This window comes from Sapajus apella, unplaced genomic scaffold (genome assembly GCF_009761245.1).
Source record: "Sapajus apella isolate SASKATOON/1434 unplaced genomic scaffold, GSC_monkey_1.0 scaffold6, whole genome shotgun sequence".
NCBI lineage: Eukaryota > Metazoa > Chordata > Mammalia > Primates > Cebidae > Sapajus > Sapajus apella.
In genome coordinates this window covers 58,896,508-58,923,245 of record NW_022436946.1, presented here as the reverse complement: position 1 = coordinate 58,923,245, position 26,738 = coordinate 58,896,508, and the positions used below count along the sequence as shown (strand labels likewise).

The window sequence follows — 26,738 nt, the reverse complement described above, 5'->3', positions numbered from 1 at the left end:
AAGGGTGACTCTTCTTTCTGCTTTTCCAACTTTCATTGCGGTTACTTTACATTGGTCCTGGTCACTTCAGGTTGCTGATCACAATGGACGGGACAACTCACCAATTTGCGGATTTCACATTCTAAATTCTGAATACAGTCCAGTTTTCTCTTGCGGCAGCGCTGGGCCGCGATGCGGTTCTTGCTGCGCCGTCGGACATCATGAATGAACTCTAACTGTTCTGAGGTTAGCTTGTGCATCTTAATCATCATCTGGAAATCATTCCTTGGAAGATCTGTGATCTGATCTACAGGAAAAGGAAGTTTTACCTGAAACCAAGAATAACAGGAAATGATTATGGCAGCTGAATTTTAATTCTGGCAGGTGGAAGATCAAAAATGAAAAAAACCTCCTTTTTACGATGACCAAGTAATATGCAAACTACTGAAAGCAAGCAGTGATTATTTATTTCCTGTTTAAAGACAAATAAGATGTAATAATACCTGGGTAATCAAACAGAGTAACAACACATACATTGTAATGTCATTGTTTCTGAGATTTTTGAAGCAAATGGCATGAATACTATTGGAAAATGTGTCATTTTTCATTGATGTAGGTCTTTTGTAAGAAGGATTCTAGTTAGTTGAAATGTACGTCTATAAGACCTACAGCCTAACTCAATCAAACGACATTTATAGGGAGATATCACATAAGGACATATCTAAAGCACCTGAATGAAGAGAGCCCCACATATCTTGAAGATGCTGGAGACACAAAAAACCAGTGTGATTCTTAGTTGCAATAGCATCCTAGGAGGAGATAACTTGGACAGGCTTCACCATCATGTACTAGGAGTCAGTAAAAATGGCTTTCATCTTTCTCACCAGACATGAGATCTCAGGCAAGCTACTCCAACTCTCTGAGATTCAATTTCCTCATCTGAAAAATAAGGCATTTTAAAAAAAGCCATACAGTGCTATACAGGTGTTTGGAACTTTAGCAGGCTTTATTTTCCCATTTTACAATGTAACGTTGACATTCCTTTGTCAAGAAGTGCAATGCATGTTCCTGCCTTTTGGTCAATAGAAGGCAGCCGTAGTATAGTTTCTAGGCTAGGTCATAAAAGGCATTGCAGCTTCCCCTTAGGCCTACTAGAATGCTGGCTAGGGAGAAAATCAGCTGCCATGCCTTGAGGACATTCGAGCAGCTCTGTGGAGAGGCTCATGTGGAGAGGGGCTGATGCCTCCAGCCAGCAACCAGCAACACCTTGCCAGTCATCTGAACAAGCCACCCTGGAAACAGATTCTCTAGTCCCAGTCCAACCTTCAGCTGAGTGGAGCGTCGGCCAACATCTGACTTCACCTTATTAGAGATCTTCAGCCAAAACTGCTCAAGTGGGCCATTCCTAAATTCCTGACTCACATTCACATTTCTCAGAGAAACTGTGAGAGGTGTTAAGTGATTACTGTTGTTTTAGGCCATTATGTTTGGGGTGATTTATGATGCAACAATGGACATCTCCGCAGGTGCTAATCAGCAAAATTCTGATTCTTGACAAATTCCAATTCTTGACAAATCGAGGCAAAGAAGCATTATCTAAAGAAAGGACAGCAGTCCCTGAAGGATGGGTCTGTGTCCTTGCTATGTTGTTAAATGATTGTTTATATTTCCTTTTTTTTTTCTTTGAGATAGGGTCTTGCTCTGTTACCCAGGCTGGAGAGGAGTGGTACAATCACAGCTCATTGGAGCCTTGACTTCCTAGGCTCAAGAGATCCTCTTGCCTCAGCTTCCTGAGTAGCAGGGACCACAGGCACGTACCACCATGGCTGGTTAATTAAAAATTTTCTTTTTTTTTTTTGGTAGAGATGAGGTCTTGCACCAGAGAGAAGAAGAAAAAAAAAAAAAAAAGAGATGAGGTCTCGCTTTGCTGTCCAGGCCGGTTTCAAACTCCTGGGCTCAAGTGACCCTCCTGCCTTGGTCTCTCAAAGCATTGGGATTACAGGTGGGAGCCACTATTCCTGGCCTGAAAAGTTTTCTTTTTTCTTTTGAGATGGAGTCTCACTCTGTTGCCCAGGCTGGAGTACAGTGGTATGATCTTGATGCACTGCAAATTTCCCCTCCCCGGTTCAAGCGATTCTCCTGCCTCAGCCTCCCGATTACAGGCATGCACTGTCATGTCCACCTAATTTTTATATTTTGAGTAGAGATGGGTTTCGCCATGTTGGCTAGGCTGGTCTCAAACTCCTGGTCTCAAGTGATCCTCCTGCCTTGGCCTCCCAAAATGCAGGGATCACAGGGGTGAGCCACCATGCCTGGCCTGAAATATTTCTTAAGAAGAACAACCAATGAAAAAGTGCATGAAAAAGCCCCAAGTACGGAAGGTGAGAAGCAAGTCACTACTCTATCTCAAGAGACTCCTTGGCACCCATGAGGTGACGCAGGCTTGCACCTTTGAGCAGTTTGTTTCCCCCCTTTCCGAGGCTCTTGGGGATTTAGTGGCTTCTGGGTTCAGTCTGGTCCTGCTTCAGAAGCTCCTAGAATAAAAAGGTTGTGTGCTGCCAGGCTGAGACAACGTGTGGGTTAGCTCAGACTGCTTCATTCTTGTTTACATTTGCGTCTGCTTTGGATGAGCCAGCAGATGGCACTACAAACCTAAACATCCTTCAAGTGCTAGCCCAGCCCTGTCTCATACAAACAACACGAGCCACATTGATTTTAAATTTTCCAGTAACCACATTAAAAGAAGTAAAAAGAAACAGGTCACTGGGCTCTGTGGCTCACACCTGTAATCCCAGCACTTTGGGAGGCTGAGGCAGGTGGATCACCTGAGGTCAGGAGTTCGAGACCAGCCTGACTAAAATGGAGAAACCCCATCTCTACTAAAAATACAAAAATTAGTTGGGCATGGTGGCATGCACCTGTAATCCCAGCTACTCGAGAGGCTGAGGCAGAAGAATCACTTGAACCCAGGAGGTGGAGGTTGCAGTGAGCCGAGATCATGTCATTGCACTCCAGCCTCAGCAACAAGAGCAAAACTCCACCTAAAAAACAAAAACAAAAACAGAAAAACCCCTGAAAAACAGGTGAAACAAGTTTGAATACTATATGTTATTTAACTCAATAGATTAAAATATTTCCAACATGTAGCTAATATAACAAAATTATTGAGATTGCAGTTTTTTTGTTCTAAATATTCCAAATTCAAAGCATATTTTATCCTTACAGCATGTTGTAATTCAGAGTAGCTGCTTTCAGGGTCTCAACAGCCACGTGTAGCATGTGGCAAATGGACTGGGCAGTGCCGGTCTATGAGACAGAATAAATGGACTCAGTGGATCCCAGCAGCCAGAAAAACACAAGGGTCTGAGCAGAACTGACCAAAATGCTGTTGGGTGAAGAACCCAACCATTCTATAGTGTTTAGATGCTGCAGGGTTAAGTCTGTGTTCTTCAAGGGACTGAAGATGAAGACATTTGATCCTGAGCTCAGGTTTCTCTGTGGTTGCATCATTTGCAGGCAGACAAAAGTCCTGATTGCCAGCACTTGTGGCTGGTCAATCCCTGTGCACAAAGGCAAACGAACGGAATCATCATTTGACTTTTCTGTCGTTGGTGCAAGCTCTTTGTCAGGTTCCATCACAGCTCTGAGCTTGTTCAGTGTGGTACTGGCTGAAGGCTCCCAGTAGGTGCTCTGATTCAACTTCCACCTGGTGAGCTCTGTACCATGACACCTGTAAAATTTTGGTCCAATAAAGCAAAATCGCAGTAGGGCCCACGACACCACTGTCAGCTTGGCCCTACTCCAACTGCTAAAGACAGGCAGCCAGGACAAACAGCTCCTTGTTATGGTCTCGGGAAAGGCCTTTGTCCATGGTGCTATGTTTGCACAGGGCTTCTGATGATATGAAAGAATGTTTGATCTCCCTTTTATACCCGTTGGATAACAAACAGACACTCAGATCTTGCACGGTGCCTCCGGAACACAGAGGTCTGTCTGTTGGAGATGCGGATGTTTCAACGCAGCAGAGGTGGTGACGCTTTGGGGGCTTCTGGAGTTTTCCCTCTGCTGACAACAAAGCCATTCTGCTTCTGCTCTAAATGTGTTTACTTACTCTCAGAAAGAAGATATCCCTATAGTTCAGGCCACAGGGAAAGTCAAAAGGACTTCTATACCAAGAGCTACTGTATTTAAATCATTCAGACAGTGACTATAAAACACCAAGGGGAAAAGGAAGGAGAGTTGCCAGGAAAAAGGAAAATCAACAATGCTAGTTTCAAAGTCCTTGAGGCAAAAGGCCATACAATATTTCAGCAGAGCTGCTGCAACTCAAGCTGCTTTTTCAAGTGGGTCAGAGGAAAGGGTAATAGTCAACTATAGACTTTCTTCCAGGTGAAACAAAATCCAAACTCACTCCTTACAAGTCTCTGTTCCCCCTCTAGCAAGGGAGGACTTATGTTCACTAAATACAGGGGTCTCGGAGGTGTTCTCGGACAGGCACGGGGGTGGGACGGGGGGACGACTTGACCACATCCATGTGTTTTTTCATGAATAGTAATTTCCAAGCCAGGGACATCTTCTCTGGAAATAAGGAGCAGCCACCGACTCTGATCCCATGGAGTGTATGCCTCTCCCAGGCTCTCGGCACTCAAACATTCCTCAAATGGGGCTGAGAAGTCAAGAGAAGGACAGCAGGCCTTGGAAAGTGGGAACACATCAAGAAGGTTTAGGCCTGGCTCTTCTCCTTCTAGAGAATTATTCCAAGCCAAACAGGCTCAGTCGGACTTAACATCTTATTGACTGTCCCTCCACACACTCACTCCTCCAGGATCTCACTTCGCAGCAGTGGCTTGGTTTCCTAAACAGTCCCAACGTCCAATGTGACGAGGTGAAGAGTCCTGTGAACTGTCGCCACCACCTTTAGTTATACTCAGCCACTCACATGCAGCTCCAGGCACACAGGCTGCATATAAGGGGAAGGGCAAGTGGGATTCGTGGGTGCCACTTTCTCTTTAGCCCGGGGTCCGTTACTTTGGTTTTCAGTAGAAACTCGGAGAGTCAGGGCAGCCACTGAGTCAGCAGGCCAAGGGCCAAACAGGGCACCACAGACCGGTGCCACAGTTGGCACAATAAGCTGCTGCTGATTTTATTCAGCCCAGCAAGGTGCTGACTCTTCTCCCCTCTGGAACACAATAGGAGAAGCAGGACTCGAGGTGAGTTTTTAGTATGGTACCTGCCCTGGACTGCTAAGTATGGCTAGAGGAGGGTTAGTTCTTCTGCATACTCCAGCTCTTTTAATTTTTTTTTTCTTTTAGAGAGGGTCTTGCTCTGTTGCCTAGGCTGGTCTCAAACTCCTGGCCTCAAGTGATCCTCCTTCTTTGGCCTCCCAAACTGTTGGGATCATAGGCATGAGCCACCATGCCTGGCTAGGCTCCAGCTCCTTAGCAGTCAGTAAAACGGATGGTCCCTGCAGTGTGCCCAGGGACTCTCAGGTCCAGGTGTGACATCTGGACAGTGCATGGAACCTACATATGTCTCCCTCCATGCTGTCTGCACCGACGAGGCAGAGGGCCTGAATAGGGGATGCTGCAGGCTGGACCCTGGGATGCCACTGCCTCCTTCTCACCAAAGAGAAATCAGCTTCTTTCTCTTCCCTGCCAATAGCCACAGCCATCCTTTGGCCTAAACCTTCATCCCCTTCCTCCCAGTTAAAAGGAAACATTGAAAAATTGTGTATTATTATATAATTATATATAAGTATTATATAAAAATTATATATTATATAAAAACACCTTCTTTCATAAAATATAAGACAAAAGAAGGGAAAACAAATTCTCATCCCCAAATAACTCTCTTGTTCTGGTAGATTTCCCTGTGATCTTTGTTTTCTCTGCATCTTTTTTCGGAGTTGCAGTCAAGTGGTGCTGTATCTACCTCATCCAACAAACATTTCACTTGCCTAGTGTCTCTGGTTTGCTGAGTGAAAGTTACTAGAGAATCAGAACGTTGTTGCGAATTTTGCAGAAAAAGCCAGAAACAAGTATTTCCTCTAGAAATCTCAGAAGACTAGTTTGTTAATAATTTTTCCTATTTCATTTCTTGGTTTCATTACCAGACGTTGACTGGAACCCACAGGAGTAGAGTCACATTAGCATGATACCCTGAGGCGCTGATAGCTTGGTCAGCTCTCCAAAGTCCTTAACGCCTGTGCTCTGAGGGGACCCTCAGATCCAGGGAGTTGTCGAGGAGGAAGCAATATGCCCATTAGACAGATGATTCCAGTGCTGCTGGAACCAGGATAATCAGCTCAGTGCTGGGCAGATGCCAATGACAAAATCTCCCCTCCCAGGGGAAGAAATGTTTCCCACACAATTGTCCTTCCACCCTCTCTTCTCACGGTCCAGTTTCTGGCACAAATACAGAACACCTGGGATTTAGTTGTGATACTTCAATTAATTAGTGTGTGATCTCAGGCAAGTCTTCATTCTGTCGGTCCTGAAGTTCTTTGAGGATCTGGGAGTCAGAGGGAGATAATACCTGCCCTACTTAGCTTATAGGGTTGCTATGAAGAATACAACTGATTGACAGGTGGAGAAAATGCTTGGAAAAGTTTCAACTGCCTTACAGATACAAGGTATTATTCTCTGTTTATCAGCCCTATCTATCTTTGTCACATGGTTTCTTCTTACAGATGTATGCTTTGGAATTCCAGACACTCACAATGTTCTAGACAACATAAAAACAATGTTTTAATGAGAAATATGGCTGATTTCTGTGCTGCCCAGCAAGGTTTCTTTTTATTAAGCAGACCAATTACAGACACTTCTAAAAACATGCCTGATTCACCAAACCACAAAAATGATTGTAAAAATTTTATAGACAACATGTGTCTCGAAGTCAGCATTTGGGTGGGAAGATTTAGAGCCAGACACGGCTCTTCTATTCTGTACTATTTCTATGTTTTCTCTGGACTTTCTCTCTCTCTTCCCTTTTCTCTCTCTCTCCTCCCCTGGCCTGCCCACCCCCAACACACTCTCTTACTCTTATACACTTTGATCCCTCTTGATGTAAAGCATGTTAATAAAGCAAGTCCAACGAATCCATACTTTTGACTGTGCAAATAAACTCTCTGCCATGCTTCTTTACTAAAATCTACAGCTGAGTAGAAATGGTCCAGTTACAAAGTTTTCTTACCGAGCAGCTTTTTTTTTTTTTTTTGGAAAATGCTGCATTTTATTTTAGAAAATGACTGATATTCTGTAATTTTAGTTTTAAAATTTTATAATTTAAAAACAAACCTATAAACCACAATGAGATAAACCATAACTACTTCACACCCACTAGAGGGCTTTAACAAAAAAGATGGACAATAACAAGTGCTGATGAGGATGCAGAGAACTGGATCCCTGATACACTGCTGGTGGGAATGTGAAATGGTACAGCCACCTTGGAAACAGTCTAGTAGCTTCTCAAAAGGTTAAATACAAGTTACATGATTCAGCAGTTTCATTCCTAGGAATATTATGAAAATAACTGAAAACATATCTTAAAAAGCTTGTACTCAAATGCTCATAGCAGCATTATTTATAATAGCCCCAAAGTGGAAACAACCCAAATGGCCCTCAAGCAATGAATAGATCAACAAAATGTGGTATGGATCAACAAAATGGAATATTACTCAGCAACAGAAGGGAACAAAATACTAACACATGACAATATACCTGGTGAATACATCAATGGCAAGGTTAACTTTGAAAGTATTATGCTAAAGTGAAAGGAGCTAGACATAGAAGTCTACATCTAGCAAGGTTCTATTTATACAAGTACCCCAAACAGGTACATCTATAGAGACAGAAGGTAGATTACTGGTTGGCTGGGGTTGAGGGGAGTGGGCAATGAGGAGTAACTGCTAATCGGTACAGCATTTCCTTTTAGGGTGATGAAAATGTTCTGGAATTACATAGTGGTAATGGTTGTACAACATTGTGACTATATCAACAACCATTGAATTGTTCATTTTAGTAGGGTGAATTTTAGGGTAAGGGAATTATGTGCTAATTTTAAAAATACACCTGTGCAAGATATTACAGACATACACAGAAATGAAACTTCCCTGCCGGGTGCAGTGGCTCACACCTGTAATGCCAGCACTTTGGGAAGCCGAGGTGGGCGGATCAGGAGGTCAAGAGATCGAGACCATCCTGGCCAACATGGTGAAAACCAGTCTCTACTAAAAATACAAAAATTAGCTGGGTGTGGTGGCGCATGCCTGTAGTCCCAGGTACTCAGGAGGCTGGGGCAGGAGAATCACTTGAACCCCAGAGGCAGAGGTTGCAGTGAGCCAAGATCATGCCACTGCAATCCAGCCTGGCGACAGAGCGAGGCTCAATCTCAAAAAAAAACCCCAAAAAAACCAAAAAAAAAAAAAAAAAAAACAAACAAAAAAAAGAAATGAAACTTCCCCTCCACTCCTCTCCAATGGTGCTCCTAGTTTTTTCTTACTCTCTATACTAATTTTATTTATACACTGTGTATATTTAGGAAATAAACTAGGACCTTGTGCATACTGTTTTGTGACTGTTTTCACTTAATATGACTTGTTCATGTTTTTTTAATTGGAAGAAAAAATATTAATATGTTCTTCTGGATCCATTCAGGAAAACCAATTTTGACTTGTAGGGAAGGATCTGCCTTGAGCACTGTTACTGGGGACAACACTTCAACCAGGGCCAAAGTAACTCCCCAAAGCAAAAAAAAATTAATATGTTCATTTTTTTTAATTGGAAGAAGACAATTCCCAAACTGACTTAAGAAATATAACAAATCCAGAAGTCATAAATAAAAAGACTTATACCTTGACTACATAAAACGAAACATTTTTTATATGGGAAAAGATACAATAAATAAGGAAGCAGACTAAGGGAATAGCTAAGCAACACTTATGAGAAAGGGTTAATATTCCTAATATTAGGGATTAAGATTCCTACATGTTGACTTAAACAACACAAAAGAAAAATGGGCAAAGAGGTAAACCAGCAATTCACAGCAAACAAAATATAAATGTTCAATACACACAAAACAAGATGTCAGCTTCATTAGTAGTCACCATTTTTGCCATGCAATTGGCAGAAATTAAAAAGACTAGTGACAACTAGTATGGCCAAGAATAGGGAAATTGGACACTCCTAAGTTGCTGAGGGATATGTGAATTGCTACAACATTTTGGGTAGGTCATTAGGCAGTATTTAATGGGGACAACCTTTAACCCATCTATGAAACTAACCCACAAAAATAAAAGCACCACTACTAACAGTATGCTCACAAAATGTTTATTACAGCAATGTCTGTAAGAGGGAAAAACTGGAAACAACTGAAATGTCTGGTGATAAGCGACAGCTGAATGAACCATGATTTACAAGAACCAGAGATACTAGAAAAACATGTTTTGGTCCTATGTGATCAACCTATAGCCATGTACATGGTAGACAGCTATGTGAAAAAAGGAAGCTGCTAACTCTACAGTATAAACGCCATGAAAATAAAACCCAAACCCATAGAGAGGTGGATATATATTTACATATTGTTGTAGAAAAAGAAAAAGCCTGTTAAATTTGGTATGTTTCAAGCTGGGTATGCTGTGTTCTAGAAATTAAAAAAGAACATCATTTTAAAAAGCTGATTATGATAAAAGATAATACTGTGCTAATTTGATCTTTCTTGAAGCTAGGAAACAGTTAAAAAGGGAGAAGCCAATGGTTATGAGATAAGATGGAAGGGCTGTTTAACATGGTATAACTACAACATCTTACAGAATATAAAGTATGTTAACACTTTTCTTTTGATCTAACATTTTGGCTTCTTACTGGGGTGAAGGAAGAGAGACTGGGAAAGTACATGTAAAGTATTAGACTGGTGTCTGGCCGGGGTGGAAACTCCTGTTTTGATTTCTGACTCTGGTGTCTCCTTGGGGTTCACTTGAAAGAAAAGGCACCTGGATCTCATATGAGAGCTGGTCAGGGGAGAATCGGCCTGACAGATGCTGGCTTCTTCTGGATCCATTCAGGAAAACCAATTTTGACTAGTGGGGAAGGATCTGCCTTGAGCACTATTACTGGGGACAACACTTCAACCAGGGTCAAAGTGACTCCCCAAAGCAAGTTACCAACTCCCTGAGCAGCAGTCATGGTGAGTCCCTGAGACAGTTCTTGGAAACCTAACCTCCTTTACCCTAGGAAAATGAAGATGTCAAATTGGGAAAAACCTTAGCTGTACTATGACTATTCTGTCCAAACTGTACCACTGAGAGGGGCTATGATTTCCAAAATGGCATAGAGTTTTGGTAAGTGTCTCTTCCTTCACTGTTCAGGAATGCAGATAGATTCTTTTTTTAAAGGTAAAAATAAAGCAGAGGTATTTCTCAAGGGAAGACTGGTGCTGTTCATGACTATTTTACAGGTTGAATGAGTCCTCCTTTTAATTGAGTTACTATTTTCAGTTCTAAGGTAAACAACTGACAAGGCCCCAACACAAAAGAATACATGTGTTCTTTCTGTGGTCCTGAGTTCCAAGAAGTGACTTTATGATCTTTTTTGGGATATGGAAGGGGGGCAAAAGAAGATGTATCTGAAACTGAAAGTTCTTTGAGCATACACAAATGTCATAAAAACACAACCCTCCCTTCAGCTTAATGGCAAGGCTCCTCTTTTTTTTTTTTTTTTTTTTTTTGAAGACAGGGTCTCACTCTGTCTCCCAGGCTGGAGTGCAGTGGTACAATCTCAGCTCACTGCAACCTCCTCCTCCCGGGCTCAAGTGATCCTCCCACCTCAGCCCCACAAGTATCTGGGACTACAGGCACGAGTCTCTACATCTGGCTATTTTTTCGTATTTTTCGTAGAGACGGGGTTGCCCAGGCTGGTCTCGAACTCCTGAGTTCAAGCGATCTACACGTCTCGGCCTCCCAAAATGTTAGGATTACAGGCGTGAGCCACCACGCTCGGCCCCAGACTCCTCTTAAAGGAGAGACAAAAAACAAAGATTGTAGGCATTTGTCTTTTTCTCCCTACACCAGTTCTTGGTAGGAAGTCATGATGCATATGAGCTGGACGTGGCGACTTGCCTTCTGCATCAGGCATGCTCATAAACAGTCTCAAAACAAAAGGAAAATCTCACAAAAGAGGTCAGAGGGAAAGAATGAGTGAGGAGAGAGAGGACACAACCTTTCACTACTTTCAGGAAAGCTCAATCCTCCCAAGGTCAGGGACATAGATGTGAGCCTGGCTTGGGGCACTGGGTACAAACCACCATCCCAAATCTAAGGGGAGATGGTATATTCAAACGTGAATAGCTCCCATTCAAATTTCCTTTCTAATTTCTTTTAAATTAAATACTTACAGTGTTTCTGTCCTTCTCCATTTCTGCTAGGCAGTTAAGAGAAGGGCAGAAACCAGGCTAGTGAGCAAAGAAGGAAGTGACCACAGGGCATTTCTGCAGTTGGCACAGGGGCCTTTGGAATCTGTTTTCAAAACATGCCCAAACTAAAACCTCATGTGCTTCTCGCCAATCTTGCAGAGGCTGAATAAACCATATGTGGCTCTGTGAAAAGCCAATTCACCCCATATGGCATTTTTGCTGTCTGGTTGGGTTAACATCTCTGCCTTACAGAGGCTGATAACATCCAGAGAACACAGACAGGTACCAAGGTCACTGGCCTCAGGAGGACCACGATTCATTTCTTTCTGTGTTTTTGGGATACACAGCTCTGAGAAAGGACTTGTCACTGGGTTTGTTCACTCCTGCTCCTGAGGGGGGTCTGAGACACAGGTAGCAGTCTCAGGTTGTACTTTGTCAGTCAGCAAGACAGTGCAGTGAATGCCAGGTCACAACACAGGCTTTCTCAGGTCTTTCTAGGGAATGCTCATATTATTGGGGAGGTGGGTCCTCTAGGGGGCCTCTTCTTTCCTCTCCTTAGTCTTGTGAGTCTTGCTCATGATGTGGCTGTTGTTGCCCGTTCCCTCTCTCAGCGATGGTAAGACACACATGGAGCCTCTGGACATTTTTCCTATAAAGTACTTTGCTTTCAGGGTGGACAAAACTGCTACTCTACCCCACTGCTACTCAAAATGTCTTCCTAGCATTTGAGGGAGCTTGGGAAATGATCCATTATACATTATGTGTGGTTGGCTAGGGTGCTTCTGTGATGACCCCAGGACTGGGATGGACAGTGAGCCTTCTATCACCTTCACTGTGACAGACATGGGATGGCCCCGGGGTCTTCTGTTGACAAGGAAAATCTAAAAGGTGCTGGGAAAGTGCTGATCTATTTGGTTTCAATCAATCAACCTGGAAAGAGATTCTATATCTTCCTATGTGCTGAAGGGGTGAAGGGCAAGGATGAGGGTGGTGAACATGGCATCCTTTCAAACCAGATGTAGGATGGGGAGAGAGAGAGGAGGAAGGGGGGGTCTGGAGTGCCTCAGAGTATTTCATGCATTAGGTTTCAGCGTTTTTTACTCAGTATCTTGCCTTTGCTTGTTGAGTATTGAGATCCGGATCACATATCAAGTGCCTTTCTAGAACAGAAGTGTTTAATGTGGAAATCACCTTCAGCATCCTGCCTCTGTGGATGGGGGAGGCAGTCTCTCTACTGTCATCTTTAATTTCAGAAAGAATGATCTGGGAGTGATGGAGGGGCAGGGAACAGTCCAGATAAAGGACCTAAAGAGTGGGTCACATGCTTGAATTTATGTGGGTTCCCTACCTCCTGGCCCCTGTCCTGCACAGGACACGACTCACTGTCTGCTTCCGAGAATGATCCAGACTCGTCACTGGAGTTGGTTCCGTAAGACTGCTCACATTTAATTTGGGGCCGCACTTGGTTGTACATTCCATCTCCCATCAGGCCTGGTTCCTGATGTTCTGTGGCAAGGAATCTGGCTCCCTGGGAACAGGGTGAGGAGGAGAACTCACAGAGAGGGAGGCTGCAGGGCGAGCCCCCGCTCCCATCCTCTGCATAGGAATAGGAGGAGCAGGAGCTGGAAGTCCTGGTTCTGGTCTCCAACGGGGGTGAGCGAGGGCAGACTTTGATTGGCACCGGGCAGCTGGTGTTGGGCCTCATCCTTCCTGGCAAGTGGTCGGCCATCAGCCCATGGGAGTAGGCCTGTGAGCTGGGGAGGGACTGGCCAACTCCCACCCACAGACCCTTTGGCACCGGCTCAGAGAGGTCTTTGTCCAAACTGCTCACCCCAGAATACGAATGCACCGAGGTGCTCACTTGGTCACAAGCACTGGAGGAGAAGATCACACTCCTCCGGTCCAGCTCTCCCTCCTGTTTACAGAGAGCCTCCAACCCAGGCCCCCTGAGGGGCGACCCCATGGTGAAGTTGGATACTTCCTTCTGGCCCACGTGGGGCTGTCCATAATTCCCTGTGAAAGGGGTATAGTCAGTTTTAAGGTCACCCTGAGTGATCCCCTTGTCAAAAGGGCACGCTGGACTCCTGGCAAAGTGCTGCTGAGATGTACTGGGCAGTCCAGACAGCTCCACACTTTTTGTTATGCTGAACAGAGACCTCAAGCAGGAGGGTGAGGCCACGCTCCTGGATCGTTCCAGGCAGGCGGCTGCGACTGGGGCCGTAGGGGTAGGGGCAGGGCTGGGCTGTTTCCGGTCCATCTCGACATCCCCCGCTCTGTCCTTCGCATCAGGCTCATCTCCAGACAGGCAGAGCGTGATGCTGTCTTCCTCATTCTCTTCACTGGGCGGCTCACTTTTAATCTGCCCCATGGAAAGACCCGACTTGAGGCTGTTGCTAGAGTTATCTTCCCCGTTTGTGCTTGCAAAACCTGAGGTACTGTGTGATGATGCATTATAGACATTCTTGGTACATGCAAGCTGGTATTTCTTGTATCTGGGGTACTGCATCAATGCGTCCTTTTCTGAGCTCTCCTTGGTGTCTGTGGGCACGTCAGGCTCGGGCAGCAGGGCTTCTTCCTTTTCTGCTACGGGGATGGCAGTGGCCTCAAAGCTGATGGGCTCTGGAAGCATCTGGTCCCTGGGGCAAGCCATTTTGGCTGTCTCTGAATCCATTGTTTCCTCCTCCTCTTCCTCTTCCTCTCCTGCAGAGTTCTCACGGTCCGCGCGGTCTTCATGTGGGCGCTGGCATGCAGCATCCTTCCGGCACACAAACAGGCCATCCTCGCTGTTCAGGAGCTGGGTCTGCAGGAAGCTGAAGCAAGAGTCCTCCAGGTTGTGCATGCGCAGGAACTCAGCACAGCGGATGACCTCACGGATGTTTTCTCTGCTGAGTAACAGCTTGGCAGTGTAGGCAAACTGTAACAGCGGCCCAAAGCCCCTGGCCGTGACCTGCAAAACAAACAGGGAAATCGCCAACATTACCATCAGCACCGCTATTGTCCCGAATCCCTCAACTGAAGCAAGATAACCAGACAGTGCTAATGTCCCGCGATAAAGACTGCAAAGGGGCAGTTAATCTTATAGTACTGGGTCAGCAATGATTCCGCTTCCAATAATTAGTGCCTGTCTCGCGCATGCCACTGTTGTACTCCATCACAGCACAGGCAGAATTGAAAATCATCAGGGTCAAGTGGCTAAACAAGATGACAACGGGTTCAGTGTTTACACTAATGAAATATCCTGGCAAAAATGCACGGTGACAATGGGGAGCCTATTAATTTCCCTCCCAATCAGTCGTGTTGAGAGCCATTCTACATGAGGGGGGAGTGTTGTGATACTTCCTGCAGCTTGCTGGAGCCCAAGAAAGGCTTAACGTTTTCTTGTCAACCACAAAAATGGCAATGTGGCCCTGCTACAAACTAGTCTAAGGAGTCGCAAAAATAGTTTTTCTTCACTTACAATGTTAAAAGAGACATGAAAAACAACTCGTGTTTTGCCCATCCATCATGGTTTCTACTTGGGACTTTTGGTCATCACATCCAACCTAATCTTATAATGATGATGATCCCATCTCACCAGAGATGATGACAATCAAAAGCAATGTGCTCAGGAAGAAATCAACTTCTGGCCCATAATGAATGGGGGTTGCAGAGCTAAACAAACCAGCTGCCATTTAAATGGTTGAAGCTACTGAGTGGCACAGGGTATGGGCCATTCCTTCTCTAATTATTAGCAGCAGCTTTGCCATGCAGCTGTCTTTTTTTTCCTGGTAAATCTTCAGAGGCTAAGCCTACTGTCATTTGCTGCTTATCCATTATATTTCACACAGATTGAAAGTGTGCTATTTATGCACAGCTTGCATATGCACACCAACACGTGTGTGTGTGCATGCATGCCCACTCACACACAACGACTTAGACAATGAAGAATATGTTGCCTAAGGCCAATTGTTTTTTCAGATGGAAATGGATGAAACTTGCTGGTGTTCATCAGGGGAGGCTTCCTTACCCTGAACGTAAAACCACACATCGTCTAGGTTTTGCAAGCACTGCTCACCCCACAGGAAGGTGAGGCAGGTCTTCAAATCCTGTACAAATCAAATGAAAGCAGCAATCATGGGGTCCTTGCTGGAAACTATGGTGGCAGTGATACAAAATTTTAGCTGGGGGAGTGAGTGCACAGCAAGGTGAACCGGCAGGCTTTGTGGCTGACTTCTTTGTGTATTAAACCCACTGCAGCACTCAGAGCCAAAATTCTTACAAGGACCTGTAACTGTTTCAACTTAGACATTCACTCCTTTGGGAGCCCTCTCCATTCCTCTTGGAGAGAATGAATGACAATGTCCTCTCAGCTCCCATAGCCAGATGAGGAAATGACCTGGATTCTCCAGGACAGTACTGATTTCATATCATTGCATTCTTTCCAGTTAAGGGAAATTTCTTAGACATGTAACTGAATGGGATTTTAATTGTTAATCTGTTTGAAGTACTTAAGATTCCAAATTAAAAACTTCTTTTTCTGTCAGATGATGAGTCCAGAGATATTTGGTTAAAAAACAAAAGCTATGACTACTAGACTGACATTACAAATTCTATATGGGCAATCATTGCCATCTCCCTTTTATTATACTTGTGTCTGTTTCTACCATAAGAGAGCAAGCTCCTTCACATTAGGAATGGTTTTATTTCTCTTTATAACCCTGCATCTAATCTAATCTAGGGTTTCTAACATGGTACATATCTGTTAAAAGCATGTATGTTACTGAATGTGTCGTAAGTCAAACTGTGTCCTAACATACTACTACTGTGTACAGAGGGTGACAACACCATCTAACCAAATCAATCAACCGACCAAAGGCAGGCAGGCAAGGGTCTTTGTCTGTCCTGTGTCACAGTACCAGTATTAAAAAGGAGCCCAACTGACCAACACTTTTGTATGCTGCTAAGCTGACATAGTAATAGATTCAGCAAATATAGTACTGACAACACATCTGTTTTATGTCTTTTTCTTCCAGGAATCGTTAAAAGAAAGTCAAAAAGCAAGGACATGTGTATTTGTAGGTAACTGAAGAAGGTGATAAGAATGTCACATGACCTATTCCTTTACTGCCACGTGGCTCCACCACAAAGAAAGAAACGATGGAATCAACACAGGGTTGACCCCTGCCCCCATAATGATCCTATGCTCCTCTGTAATGTGCCGAACAGGTGGATAAGGCACTTCTTGAGTTTTGGCAAAAGTGCTCACTATATGGGAAATGTAGGAAACTAATTTCAATGCTATTTATACTGTTCACACAGTTTTTCTCATACTCCCATCCTCATCACTTTTTTTTTTTTTTTGATGCTGTGGGTCTAAGTAAGCCTTACCATTATCCTCCACTGTGGCCTCTTTTAAAGAAAATTTCTAAAGAAGCCAGGGATATCCATGGGGATCTGTAGATCAAGAAGCAGTACTGGGAGTCACCCTCTGCCACATGGCTGCAAGGAGCTGGAGAAAACATCTCTGCTCAGGGAAGAGCTGATGCTTAAATGCATGAATAGGACCAAGGATGTCAATGGGCAAAGTCTGCACATCACAAATCAACAGCACGCCTTAGATCATGAGGCTTAGGAGACATGCTGGCCTTGAAATGATCATCCTATGGTCATGAAAAAGTCACAGATAAAAAACCTGGTTTGTAAACTGTCATTTAAGCCCAAGGGCAGACGAAATGGTGTCCTCACCATGAAAGTTCAAGAGTCCCTAACTAGCTTATCTACCACACTGGTTTCAATCCTGCTTTGTCATATTTAAATCTGCAAGACTTTGCTTAGCTTCTATGTGTGAGGCTTTGTTGGATGTACCAGAAAGACCGTTCACCAAGTATCTCCTAGTGCCTACCACTGTGCTCTCGTAACACCCTGCAAGGCAGGCATGACGCCCCTGTTTTGTAGATAAGGAAACTGTGAAGCAGGGAGGTGAAGGTGTTTATCCATGGTCACAGAGCTAGTAAGTGGAGAGCTGGGATTTCAAACTAAGTCCAGCCTGTTTCTTCTTCTGTACTAAGTACTGTGAGGGAAGGATGTGCGCAGGACTCAGGCCTGTGCTCAAGAGACCTACAATTTAGCTTTGTAGAAGAGGTACAAATGATGAAAAGTTAACTAAGTACAATGTAAGTCAGTCAACAATGGAAAGGCCATTGCAAGATTGTATGACTAGCTGTCAACTGAGAAATCCAGACAAGTTCAGGAGACTGCTGAGGGGCCTACTGAGATCTGTGGGGGCCCCTTGAACACTTTTATCAGGACACCTGGAGTGTCTGCTCTCAGTCAAGGGTTGCTTTGATATGATGGCTACTTCCTGAGCTGCCACAACAGTCCCTCCCAGGAAATCATCTCTGGTCTACTTAAGGTAGTAGTAATTGCTCCAGATACACAAAACAGAAATCATGTGCCCTTCATACCTGCCAGCAAGTATTACAACAGAGGCTTCTTAAATACTGGTTTAGCCTCCATCTTGAGAAGCTGGTGCTGTCTACCCATTTTCAGGAACAATTTACATTCATTAACTATACTCAGAAGGCAAATATTCAGGTACCAGTGTAAAGCTGTATGTTCATGAAACTGTGACCACAGGTCTGCATTGTTACTTACTTTTTTGTTCTTAACAAATAAGGCCCAGGTAATGGGAAAAAATAAGAGGGAATGGGAGGTGGAGAATCATACACAAAACTAACAACCCCTAAAAATGGTATTTTAAAAACTAATGATCATAAAGTTAAAATTGAATGAAGTGCTTAGAAATAGCAGAATAGTTCCAATTCACTGATGTTAATGGAGTTGTGTCCCTCTGCTCTAAGGAAAGCAGACTCATCTAGGCTAAAATCCACTGGTCAGCAGTAGCCTCAAGGTATAAGAAACAAATGCAAAATACGGTATCAGGGACAACTTGGGATAACAGTCTTGCATTTTGAATGAAAATATTTTGAATGCCTCATTTTGAAGAATATTTTTTCATCGCACTTAAATATGTAATTACCTGGTCTCATACTGTGCAATACTCATTCTGATACAGATGAGATGGTATCACACACTGGAGGCAGACTACAGTGTGTCATGTCGGGCTGAGACCTGGGAGAGGGCTGGAAGTAACCCCTCAACCTCCCACTACTGCTTCCTAGGAGGTGATGACCTCAGCTAGCAGTTGTCACATATGAGTTGCTTCAATCCTGAAAGAAATAAGACCAGGCTACCGCGTCTGATGGTGCAAGTCAACATGCCGACAATGTGTTGAAATTCGACCCGCTGTAACTATGATCCTTAACCCTTTATTCCATTTGGTTCTAACATATCATCTCTATGCTGTAAGGAAGATGGGCTGATGAAAACTCAACTGGTAGAGAAAGTTTGGGCGCTGTTTGCAGAGCTGGGGAGCTCAGTGTTTCATGAGATATCCATTTTGCTGCAGGACAGAGCTTATGGCAATACTTATAGTAGTTCCATCTCCGGACTATGACAGGGATGAGGTAGCTGGCCTTCAGGCATTTACTGAAAATAGGGTTTGAGAATTTTTGAGACTTGGAACATCATTCTCTAGTTAAGCCACATGATTAAGGTGTTGCCAGTTGGTTTTGGCAGTATGTACGCATGGCTGTAGCATTGAGCCCATCTGCAGAAGGCTGATCAGATGAATCCAGAGGACAGGTGACTGCTCCCTGGGAGAGGACTGGCATGCTTCTCAAGGTCCCTTAATCACAACTTTACAAAAAAGGGAAACTTACACCTTCAGCAACACCATGTACACTTTCCTGATGAAGCTGAATCTCTTACACACTGCAGGAACCAGGAAGATAAAGGTAATGAACCCATGCCCAAAGGCTTTTTAAAACTCTAGACCACTGACAACCCCTCTGGGTTGTATTTGCACAGCAAGGTACTTATCAGATGATGAAAGCAATGCTGGTGACAACTAACTCTCCCTTGCCACTCTCTCTCTCCAACTGCACTGCATCCCACTCTGCAGGATGAAGACTGGCTTAGTGATGAGGCATCACTCCTCATCTTAATTTTCTGTAATTCATATCCATGTTATCACATTCTTCTTCCCAAAGCAACATGCTAGACATTTAGGAAGTATTTGTTAAATTAATTTACTATTTCAACAAAGCTTCTGGTTATTTTAGTATTAATTTTCATTTTATTTTATTTTTGGAGACAGGGTCTCTCTATGTTGCCCAGGCTGGTCTTGAACTCCTGGGCTAAGGGATCCTACTGTCTCAGCCTCCCAAAGTTCCAGGATTACAGGTGTGAGCCACCACACCTGGTCTAGTATTAATTTTATTTATTTATTGACAGGGTCTCACTCTGGTTGTCCAGGCTGGAGTACAGTGGCACGATTTTGGCTCACTGTAGCCTCAACCTTTGGGGCTCAGGTGATTCTCCCACCTCAGCCTCCTGAGTAGCTGGGATAGGCACATACCACCATGCCCAGCTAATTCTTGTTATTTTTAGTAGAGGCAGGGTTTCGCCGTGTTGCCCAGGTGGTCTCAAAGTCCTGGACTCAAGCAATTCACCTGTCTTGACCTCCCAAAGTTTTGGGATTACAGGTGTTAGCCACTGTGCCTGGCCAATTTTATTATGAATTTTAGGTAAAGATAGAGTTTATCTTGTTTTCTATTCTTAAGGTAATAATATAAAAACTAAATCAACATTGAAATTGATTTATACATATATCATTTCATATGGTGGTTCTTTTAGCTAAAGAAAATCACCATCTGTGTTAGTAAATATGGCTTAAAACATAAAGTGCCTTTTCTCTCCTGTGTAGGTATAAAGTTGGATCTGCAGCCACAATGTAAAAATCCTTCTCCTATTTGTAAGTTTTACTCCTTAGACTCTGATCATTCAGTTACTTACAATTTTTTGTTTACTCATTTTTTTCTTTTTCTTTCTTTCTTTTTTTTTTTTTTTTTAAGAGATGAGGTCTCACTATGTTGCCCAGGCTGGCCTTGAACTTGTGGGCTCAAGCCATTTTCCTTCCTTGGTCTCCTAAAGTGCTGGATTACAGTCATGAGCTTACAGTATCCAACCATACTCAATTTTCATTCTCCAACAATGTGCTAGGCACTCACTGTGTACTATGCAAGGTCTGGACTCCACTTTCTTGGATTCAAGTCTCAGCTCTGCTATCTACCAGCTGTGTCACTTGGGCTGGATACTTAACCTTTCTATCCCTCAGTTTCCACAACTGAAAGACAGGGATACCAACAGTGTCTACCTTGTAGTAAAATCTTCGGAGCAGGTTCTGGCATTAAGTAACAACCAGTATTATTGCTGTTGCTACAAATATGAATAAAACACCACCTTTTTCTCCAGGGAGCTAACAAGTGACTGGGGAGACAGATGTTCAATATAAATGTTTACAGTGTCACCTGAGTATGCAACAGAGGTATTTAAGGGTGTTAGGGGGTACAGGGCTGGAGCAGTAACTGCTAAGGGAATCAGTGTAAGGCTGCTTAGAGCAAGTAACACTTGCCAAATGTTGAGGGCTGAGTTGAAGTTCTTCAGAATAAGTAAAAGAAGGGCATGTCTCACTCCCTTATCATTTTCCGGCTTTTCCTCAAATACCATTTTCTCACTGAGACCTCTCCTGGTCCTCTATTCATAATTGCCCTCCCCTACCACAAAACCAGAACTGGCTACACGGTTTGCAGAATCCAGTGCAAAATGAAAATGTGAGCCTCTTGTTCACAGATTATTAAGAATTTCAAGAGTGACAGGAGAACATTAAACAAAGTGCAGGACCCCTCTAAGCATAGACCCTGTGCAATCAGTTGCACACGTTTTATGCTGATGAAGCTGGCCCTGACAATACACACATGCATGCATGTATGCGCGCGCGTGCGCGCGCGCAGACACACCCACCCACCCACCCACCCACCCACCTACCTACCTACCTAACCCCTGCAGTTGAAATGGACTCCCTGATTTGAGGAGGAGGTGATGGCATCCCAGGGTAGAGGTCAAACAGTGGAATTCCATTTGACTTCAACTTTGGGCTGAAAAATATGGTCAGGCCACCAAAGTACTTTTTGATTAGTAAAAAAATGAAAATCTTGTAGGTTCAGTAAGCAAAGACCTGACTTGCATTCCCGTGATAGACAGTCATGACTCGAATCAGTTCACAGACATAGACTCCCTGCAATTATTCTCAGGAATTCTTGAAGATAGACCCTACCACAACCCACATTTTTAGTATGATTTCTCCTGTCACGGGGTTTGCAGAAATGTGCAACTTGTAGTTTTCCTAAATCATGACTTAATACAAACTTTTTTAATTTAAAAAAATCTAAAAAATTTTATTCAGAAACTGTTGAGGCCAGAACCAAAACTATTCTCTCTCTCTATGTGTGCGTGTGTATCTCTGTAACACTACTTTAATTAAATACTGCCTTAATACAAACATAACTGGACAATTGAAGTAGTCCTTACCAACTACTAATTTTGACTTCTATCATTTAACTAAATTTTAGTTTGATGTTATAAACTCATTTGTTGGTTATTTACTATTGTCTCTCGGACTCACATCCACTCTTCTTATATACCCCTCTGTGCTGAGGCTGGGAGTTCATAAACTCCATTTCCTGGGCTCTTTTGCTGGTTGACTTATTATCAGACCTGCCAGCAGGCGCACAGGCAGGAACTCAGAAGGTGGGAGGCATGAAGACACTGTGGCTCCTTAACTCTCTTATTCTGTTTCTCTTTCCTTCCTTGGTGGTATGTTCTGGAAGTGGCTGCATCCCTGACTCTGTGGTGGGGTTTCTGCTCCACAGCTGCAGCTCCTGAGGCACCAGCCCCTCCCCCACCAAGCTCACAGGTCCTTTTCATTCCCTCCAGTCCTAGGAGTGGTAGATACTTCCTGCGGTCATTAATCATTAGGTTAGCTCTCCTTCCCTTTTCTGTTCTTCCAGTTTTCCAACACCGGTGTAACAAATTTCCTGTTTTATAGCCCCTTTATTTGAAACATCTGGCATGGTTTCTATTTCCCTGACTTAATCACCCATTCTACAGAAAAGAAGCCCAAGGCCCAGAAAGGTGAAAGAATTTACCCAAAGTCACAGGGCTGCCTGTCTAGGGCTTAACTCAAGTCTTCCAACGGCAGAGTTCAACTCTCATGCTCCCTGTCTGTCTGTTGCTGTTTCTTTGAAGTGAACCAGGAAAGAATGCTATTTCATATGGAAACGCATTATGGTAAGTTTATTGCTCTAAAACTTTCAGTTTTCTATAGCTCTACCCAAATAAGTCTGGCCAACTGGATGCAGTACATCTTTCGGTATGCAGAAGGTAAGGTGAATCTCATAATTGGTTCTATTTTTCCAGTGCCTAGATTCCTCCTGAAGAATGAAGATAACTGTTGTGTCCCTTTCCTGCTCAATGAAACTCTGCAAATCCTAGGAAGCCCTTTTATCACATGGGGATTTGGTAAATTATCAGGCTCAGCTAAGTATCAGTCCTTAGAATCTAGAAGACAAAGCAGAAATGTCTGTCTGGCACAGAGTCACATGGCACGAGAGCTTTGTTCCAGAGTGGAAAGGCAGCGGGATGAAGCTGATGTCTAGACGGAGTGTTATGTGTCCCTTATCTGTGACAGTCAGCTCAGAATGATCATGGTGCATATAATGGCTGAAACTTCCCCTTAGGTATTTCTTTGGTTGTTTCAGGGTTGATGAGAACAGGAGAAGGTTCCAAAAGCAAACATTCCATATTGTCTTTCCTGAGAACTGGTGATACCTTGGGTATGTGAAACCTTCATTTCAACTGGGTGGTTTTGCCCATCTCATCTCACCTCCTTCATATGTGGCACTCATTATTTTCTCATTCAGGTATAGATGGTTTTATTACCTAGGTTGGTGACAGGCAAAAGTCATATATGATACAGATACCAGGAAGTGTATTTCTATTTACTCTAAAAGCATACAATGAAAACAGAAAATCTCCCTTCTGAAAGATTATATAATGAAGTTCACAGAATAATTTTTAAAAATCCAATTTCAGTATAAGTGTAGATCTTAAAATAGACATGAAATAGTAGTAACTTTTTATGTTTTTCAGTGTAAGATAAAAGTGAAAAGCATCCCACTCACTGGTAACGAAGTAGTAAAACCTGCATCAAGGTTTATAGTTTCATTTGAAAAACTGCCTGCAAAAGAAAATTATTTTTAAAAAGAAGATTTAGAAAAAATACCTAATTTCCATTTCAAACAACCCTCTCCCCATTCCAGAAACCATTGATTTTCCTAGGTCAGAATTTTCTTGAGTCAAGGTCTGGTTTCACCCTCTCAAGCCCTCTAGTCATTTCAAACCAACTATGAACCACTGATCTTCAACCAGAAAATACAAAACATTTTTGAAGGCTTCCAGTGATGAGAAGTTCAGCCCCTCATTAGCACCTTCTAATGGTTTTTCATGTGAAGTTTTAGGAATGGAAATTTTGGCTTAGTCAGTTTTGAGTTCTTATACCCTCCTTGTTGCTCTCCTCTGAACCACACTGCCTGTGACTACATCCCTGACAGATGTCTGGACTGAATAAATGCTCCAATCATTGATACAGAGGACAGACTATCACCTCTCTGCCTAGATCCTATTTTCTAGAAATGCTCCGATTTATTTCACGGTCACTTATTATTTACAATTAACATCTCTGAGCTTATCTCCTCCCAGTATCTGCTATTGATAAGCCATGTGTCCATCTTAACCTTGCAAAATCAAATTTTTTGACCCGAGTGTGTGCTTGTCTAACCAGAAATCATTCCTATTATAGAAACTGCTCTTCAGTCAAACTTTTCAAGATCTTTCTTCTCTTTGTTTTGAAAACTATGATGCAATTTCTGATCTCCAGTCTTTTGATGCTTTTCTGAGCTCCAGAGTCCCTGAAAGATTTTGACCATAACAAGTTGTATCATTATCGTATCTATTTTCCTCCTTCTGGTTTGGGGGCTTTACTTCATCCAGTCTGGAAGCTTAGCATTTTCTTTTTGTTCATCTACCTACGGTTTTCCATTCTCTTTTCCAAGTTTTTTTTCTCACTTTTCAGTCTTACGTTCATTCATTTAGTCATTCTCCTTGATGCTCAGTATAAAATTAACTCTGGGCTTTTTGCCATCCTCAATTCTACATAGTTAGCCTCAAGAAGCAGCTGTTGGTTTCCTCATCTTTGTGCTCCAAAGAGAACCACAAATTCATTTTCATTTTCTGTGGCCCTGTTTGAAAGGTCTCCACTCACTTTGGGTTTGAGTGTTCTTGAAGCCCTTATTTGTGGTTCCATGCATGTTCACATAGTTGTTCATGTTTTTCCAGTGTTTAAAATAAAACTCTGAATGAAACACAATGGCTGGAAGAATTTACCCTCCTTTTTTGAGAAAAGGGTCCTCATATGAACTTTGTTCTGGGCATTCCTAGCCCTCCTGAATCATCTTTCCCCACATATGCATAATTTCTACCTTTTTCTTATTAACATAAAAACCACTTTCAAAATGTCTTCAACCCCAAACTATAAAACTCTAGAAGAAAACATAGGGGAAAAGCTTCATGACATTGGACTTGGTAATGATTTCTTGGATATGACACCAAAAGCACAGGAAACAAAAGCAAAAATGGACAAATGGGACTATACCAAACTTAAAAACTGAATATCAAAGGACACAAAGTAAAAAGGCAACTCACAGAATGAGAGGAAATATTTGTAGATTTTATACCTAATAAAGGGCTGATATATAAAGAAACCCTATGGAAAGAACTCTCATTTAAAGAAATCCTTTGTAAAGAACTCCTGCAACTCAATAGCAAAGGATAAAATAACCCAGTTAAAAAAATGGGCAAAGGACTTGAATAGATGTTTCTCCAAAGACATACAGTCAACAAACATATGAAAAGATGCTCAACATCACTAATTGTCAGAGAAATAAAAATTAAAACAATGAGATCTCACTTTACACCCACAAAGATGACTACTACTAAAAACCCAGAATAAGTGTCAGTGAGGCTCTGAAGAAATTAAAATACTTGTGCACTGTTTTAATTTTTTTTTCTTGTTTTTGTTTTTAAGACAGGGTCTCACTCTGTCACCTAGGCTGGAGTGCAGTGGCATGATCATAGTTCACTGAAGGCTCAGCTTCCCAGGCTCAAGTGCTCCTCCCATCTCAGCCTCCACAATAGCTGGGACAAGAGGAACATACCATCATGCCCAGCTAATTTTTTATTTTTGTAGAGACATAGTCATGCTATGTTGCCCAGTCTTGTCTTGAACTCCCGGGCTCAAGCAATCCTCCTGCCTCGTTCTCCCAAAGTTCAGAAATTACAGGTGTGAGTCACTGCACTTGGCCCTTGTGCATTGTTGAAGGGATTGCAAAGTAGTGCAACTGCTATGGAAAGCAGTATGAATGTTCCTAAAAAAATTACAAATAGAACTACCATATGATCCAGCAAACCCAGTTCTGGCGATATTTTCAAAAGAATCCAAAGCAGGGTCATGAAAAGATGTCTGTATACTCATGTTCACAGACAGCACTATTCACAATAGCCAAGAAGTGGAAGCAACTCAAATTTCCATTAATGAGTGACTGGATCAACAAAATGTGGTAGATACATACAATGGACTCTCAGCCTTAAAAGAAAATCCTGTCACGTGTTCCAATGTGGATGAACCGTGAGGATATTATGCTAAATAAATTAAGCTAATCATAAAAAGACAACTTCTGTGTGATCCCACTTATATGAAGCATTGAAAAGCAGTCAAATTCACAGAAACAGAAAGTAGTATGGTGTGTATCAGGGGCAAGGGGGAGGGAAAATAGGGGGAGTTGTTTAACGAGCACAGAGTTTTGGATTTTCCAAGATGAAAAAGTTTTGGAGATTGTTGTTGTTTCACAACAATGTGAATACTTAAGAGTACCGAACTTATTTAACACTACTGAACTGTACACATAAAAATGGTAAATATGGTAAATTTTGTTACGTATTTTTAAAATTCACAATAAAAAAGGTCTTGAAAGATTTTGGACTGTACAAAATCTTCTTTGACTATCATGTTCTTTAAGATGATACTGTTGCTTTCTTCTAAGGATCCTCTCATATATACTCTTGTTAATTCCTTTTAGCCAGATTAGAACCCAAATGGCAGTTTTACCCTTGTATCCTCTACTTTCTGGAAGATGGAACTGTCAATGTGGCAAATCAATAACACTCAGGTATTCATCTACTGGTTGAGGAGAACTCTGGTAGCTATTCATATAGTTGAATTTTGACATCATGTCTCTCCTTTGACCTAATTTTGCACATGAGAATAGAAACATGGAACCTTCAATTTTCCTGACAAT

At 42.7% G+C, this 26,738-nt stretch overlaps 1 protein-coding gene across 2 annotated transcripts in view; it reads right to left on the bottom strand.

Moving 5' to 3' along the window:
• BACH2 (BTB domain and CNC homolog 2) overlaps nt 1-26,738 on the bottom strand; it is a 357,645-nt gene that overhangs the window by 18,429 nt on the left and 312,478 nt on the right. For both annotated transcript variants that reach the window (XM_032274410.1, XM_032274409.1), the window contains exons 5-6: nt 12,734-14,332; nt 102-308 (exon numbers count right to left, since the gene is read on the bottom strand). In XM_032274410.1, coding sequence (XP_032130301.1) covers nt 102-308; nt 12,734-14,332 — 1,806 coding nt within the window. The remainder of the gene's footprint in view (nt 1-101; nt 309-12,733; nt 14,333-26,738) is intronic.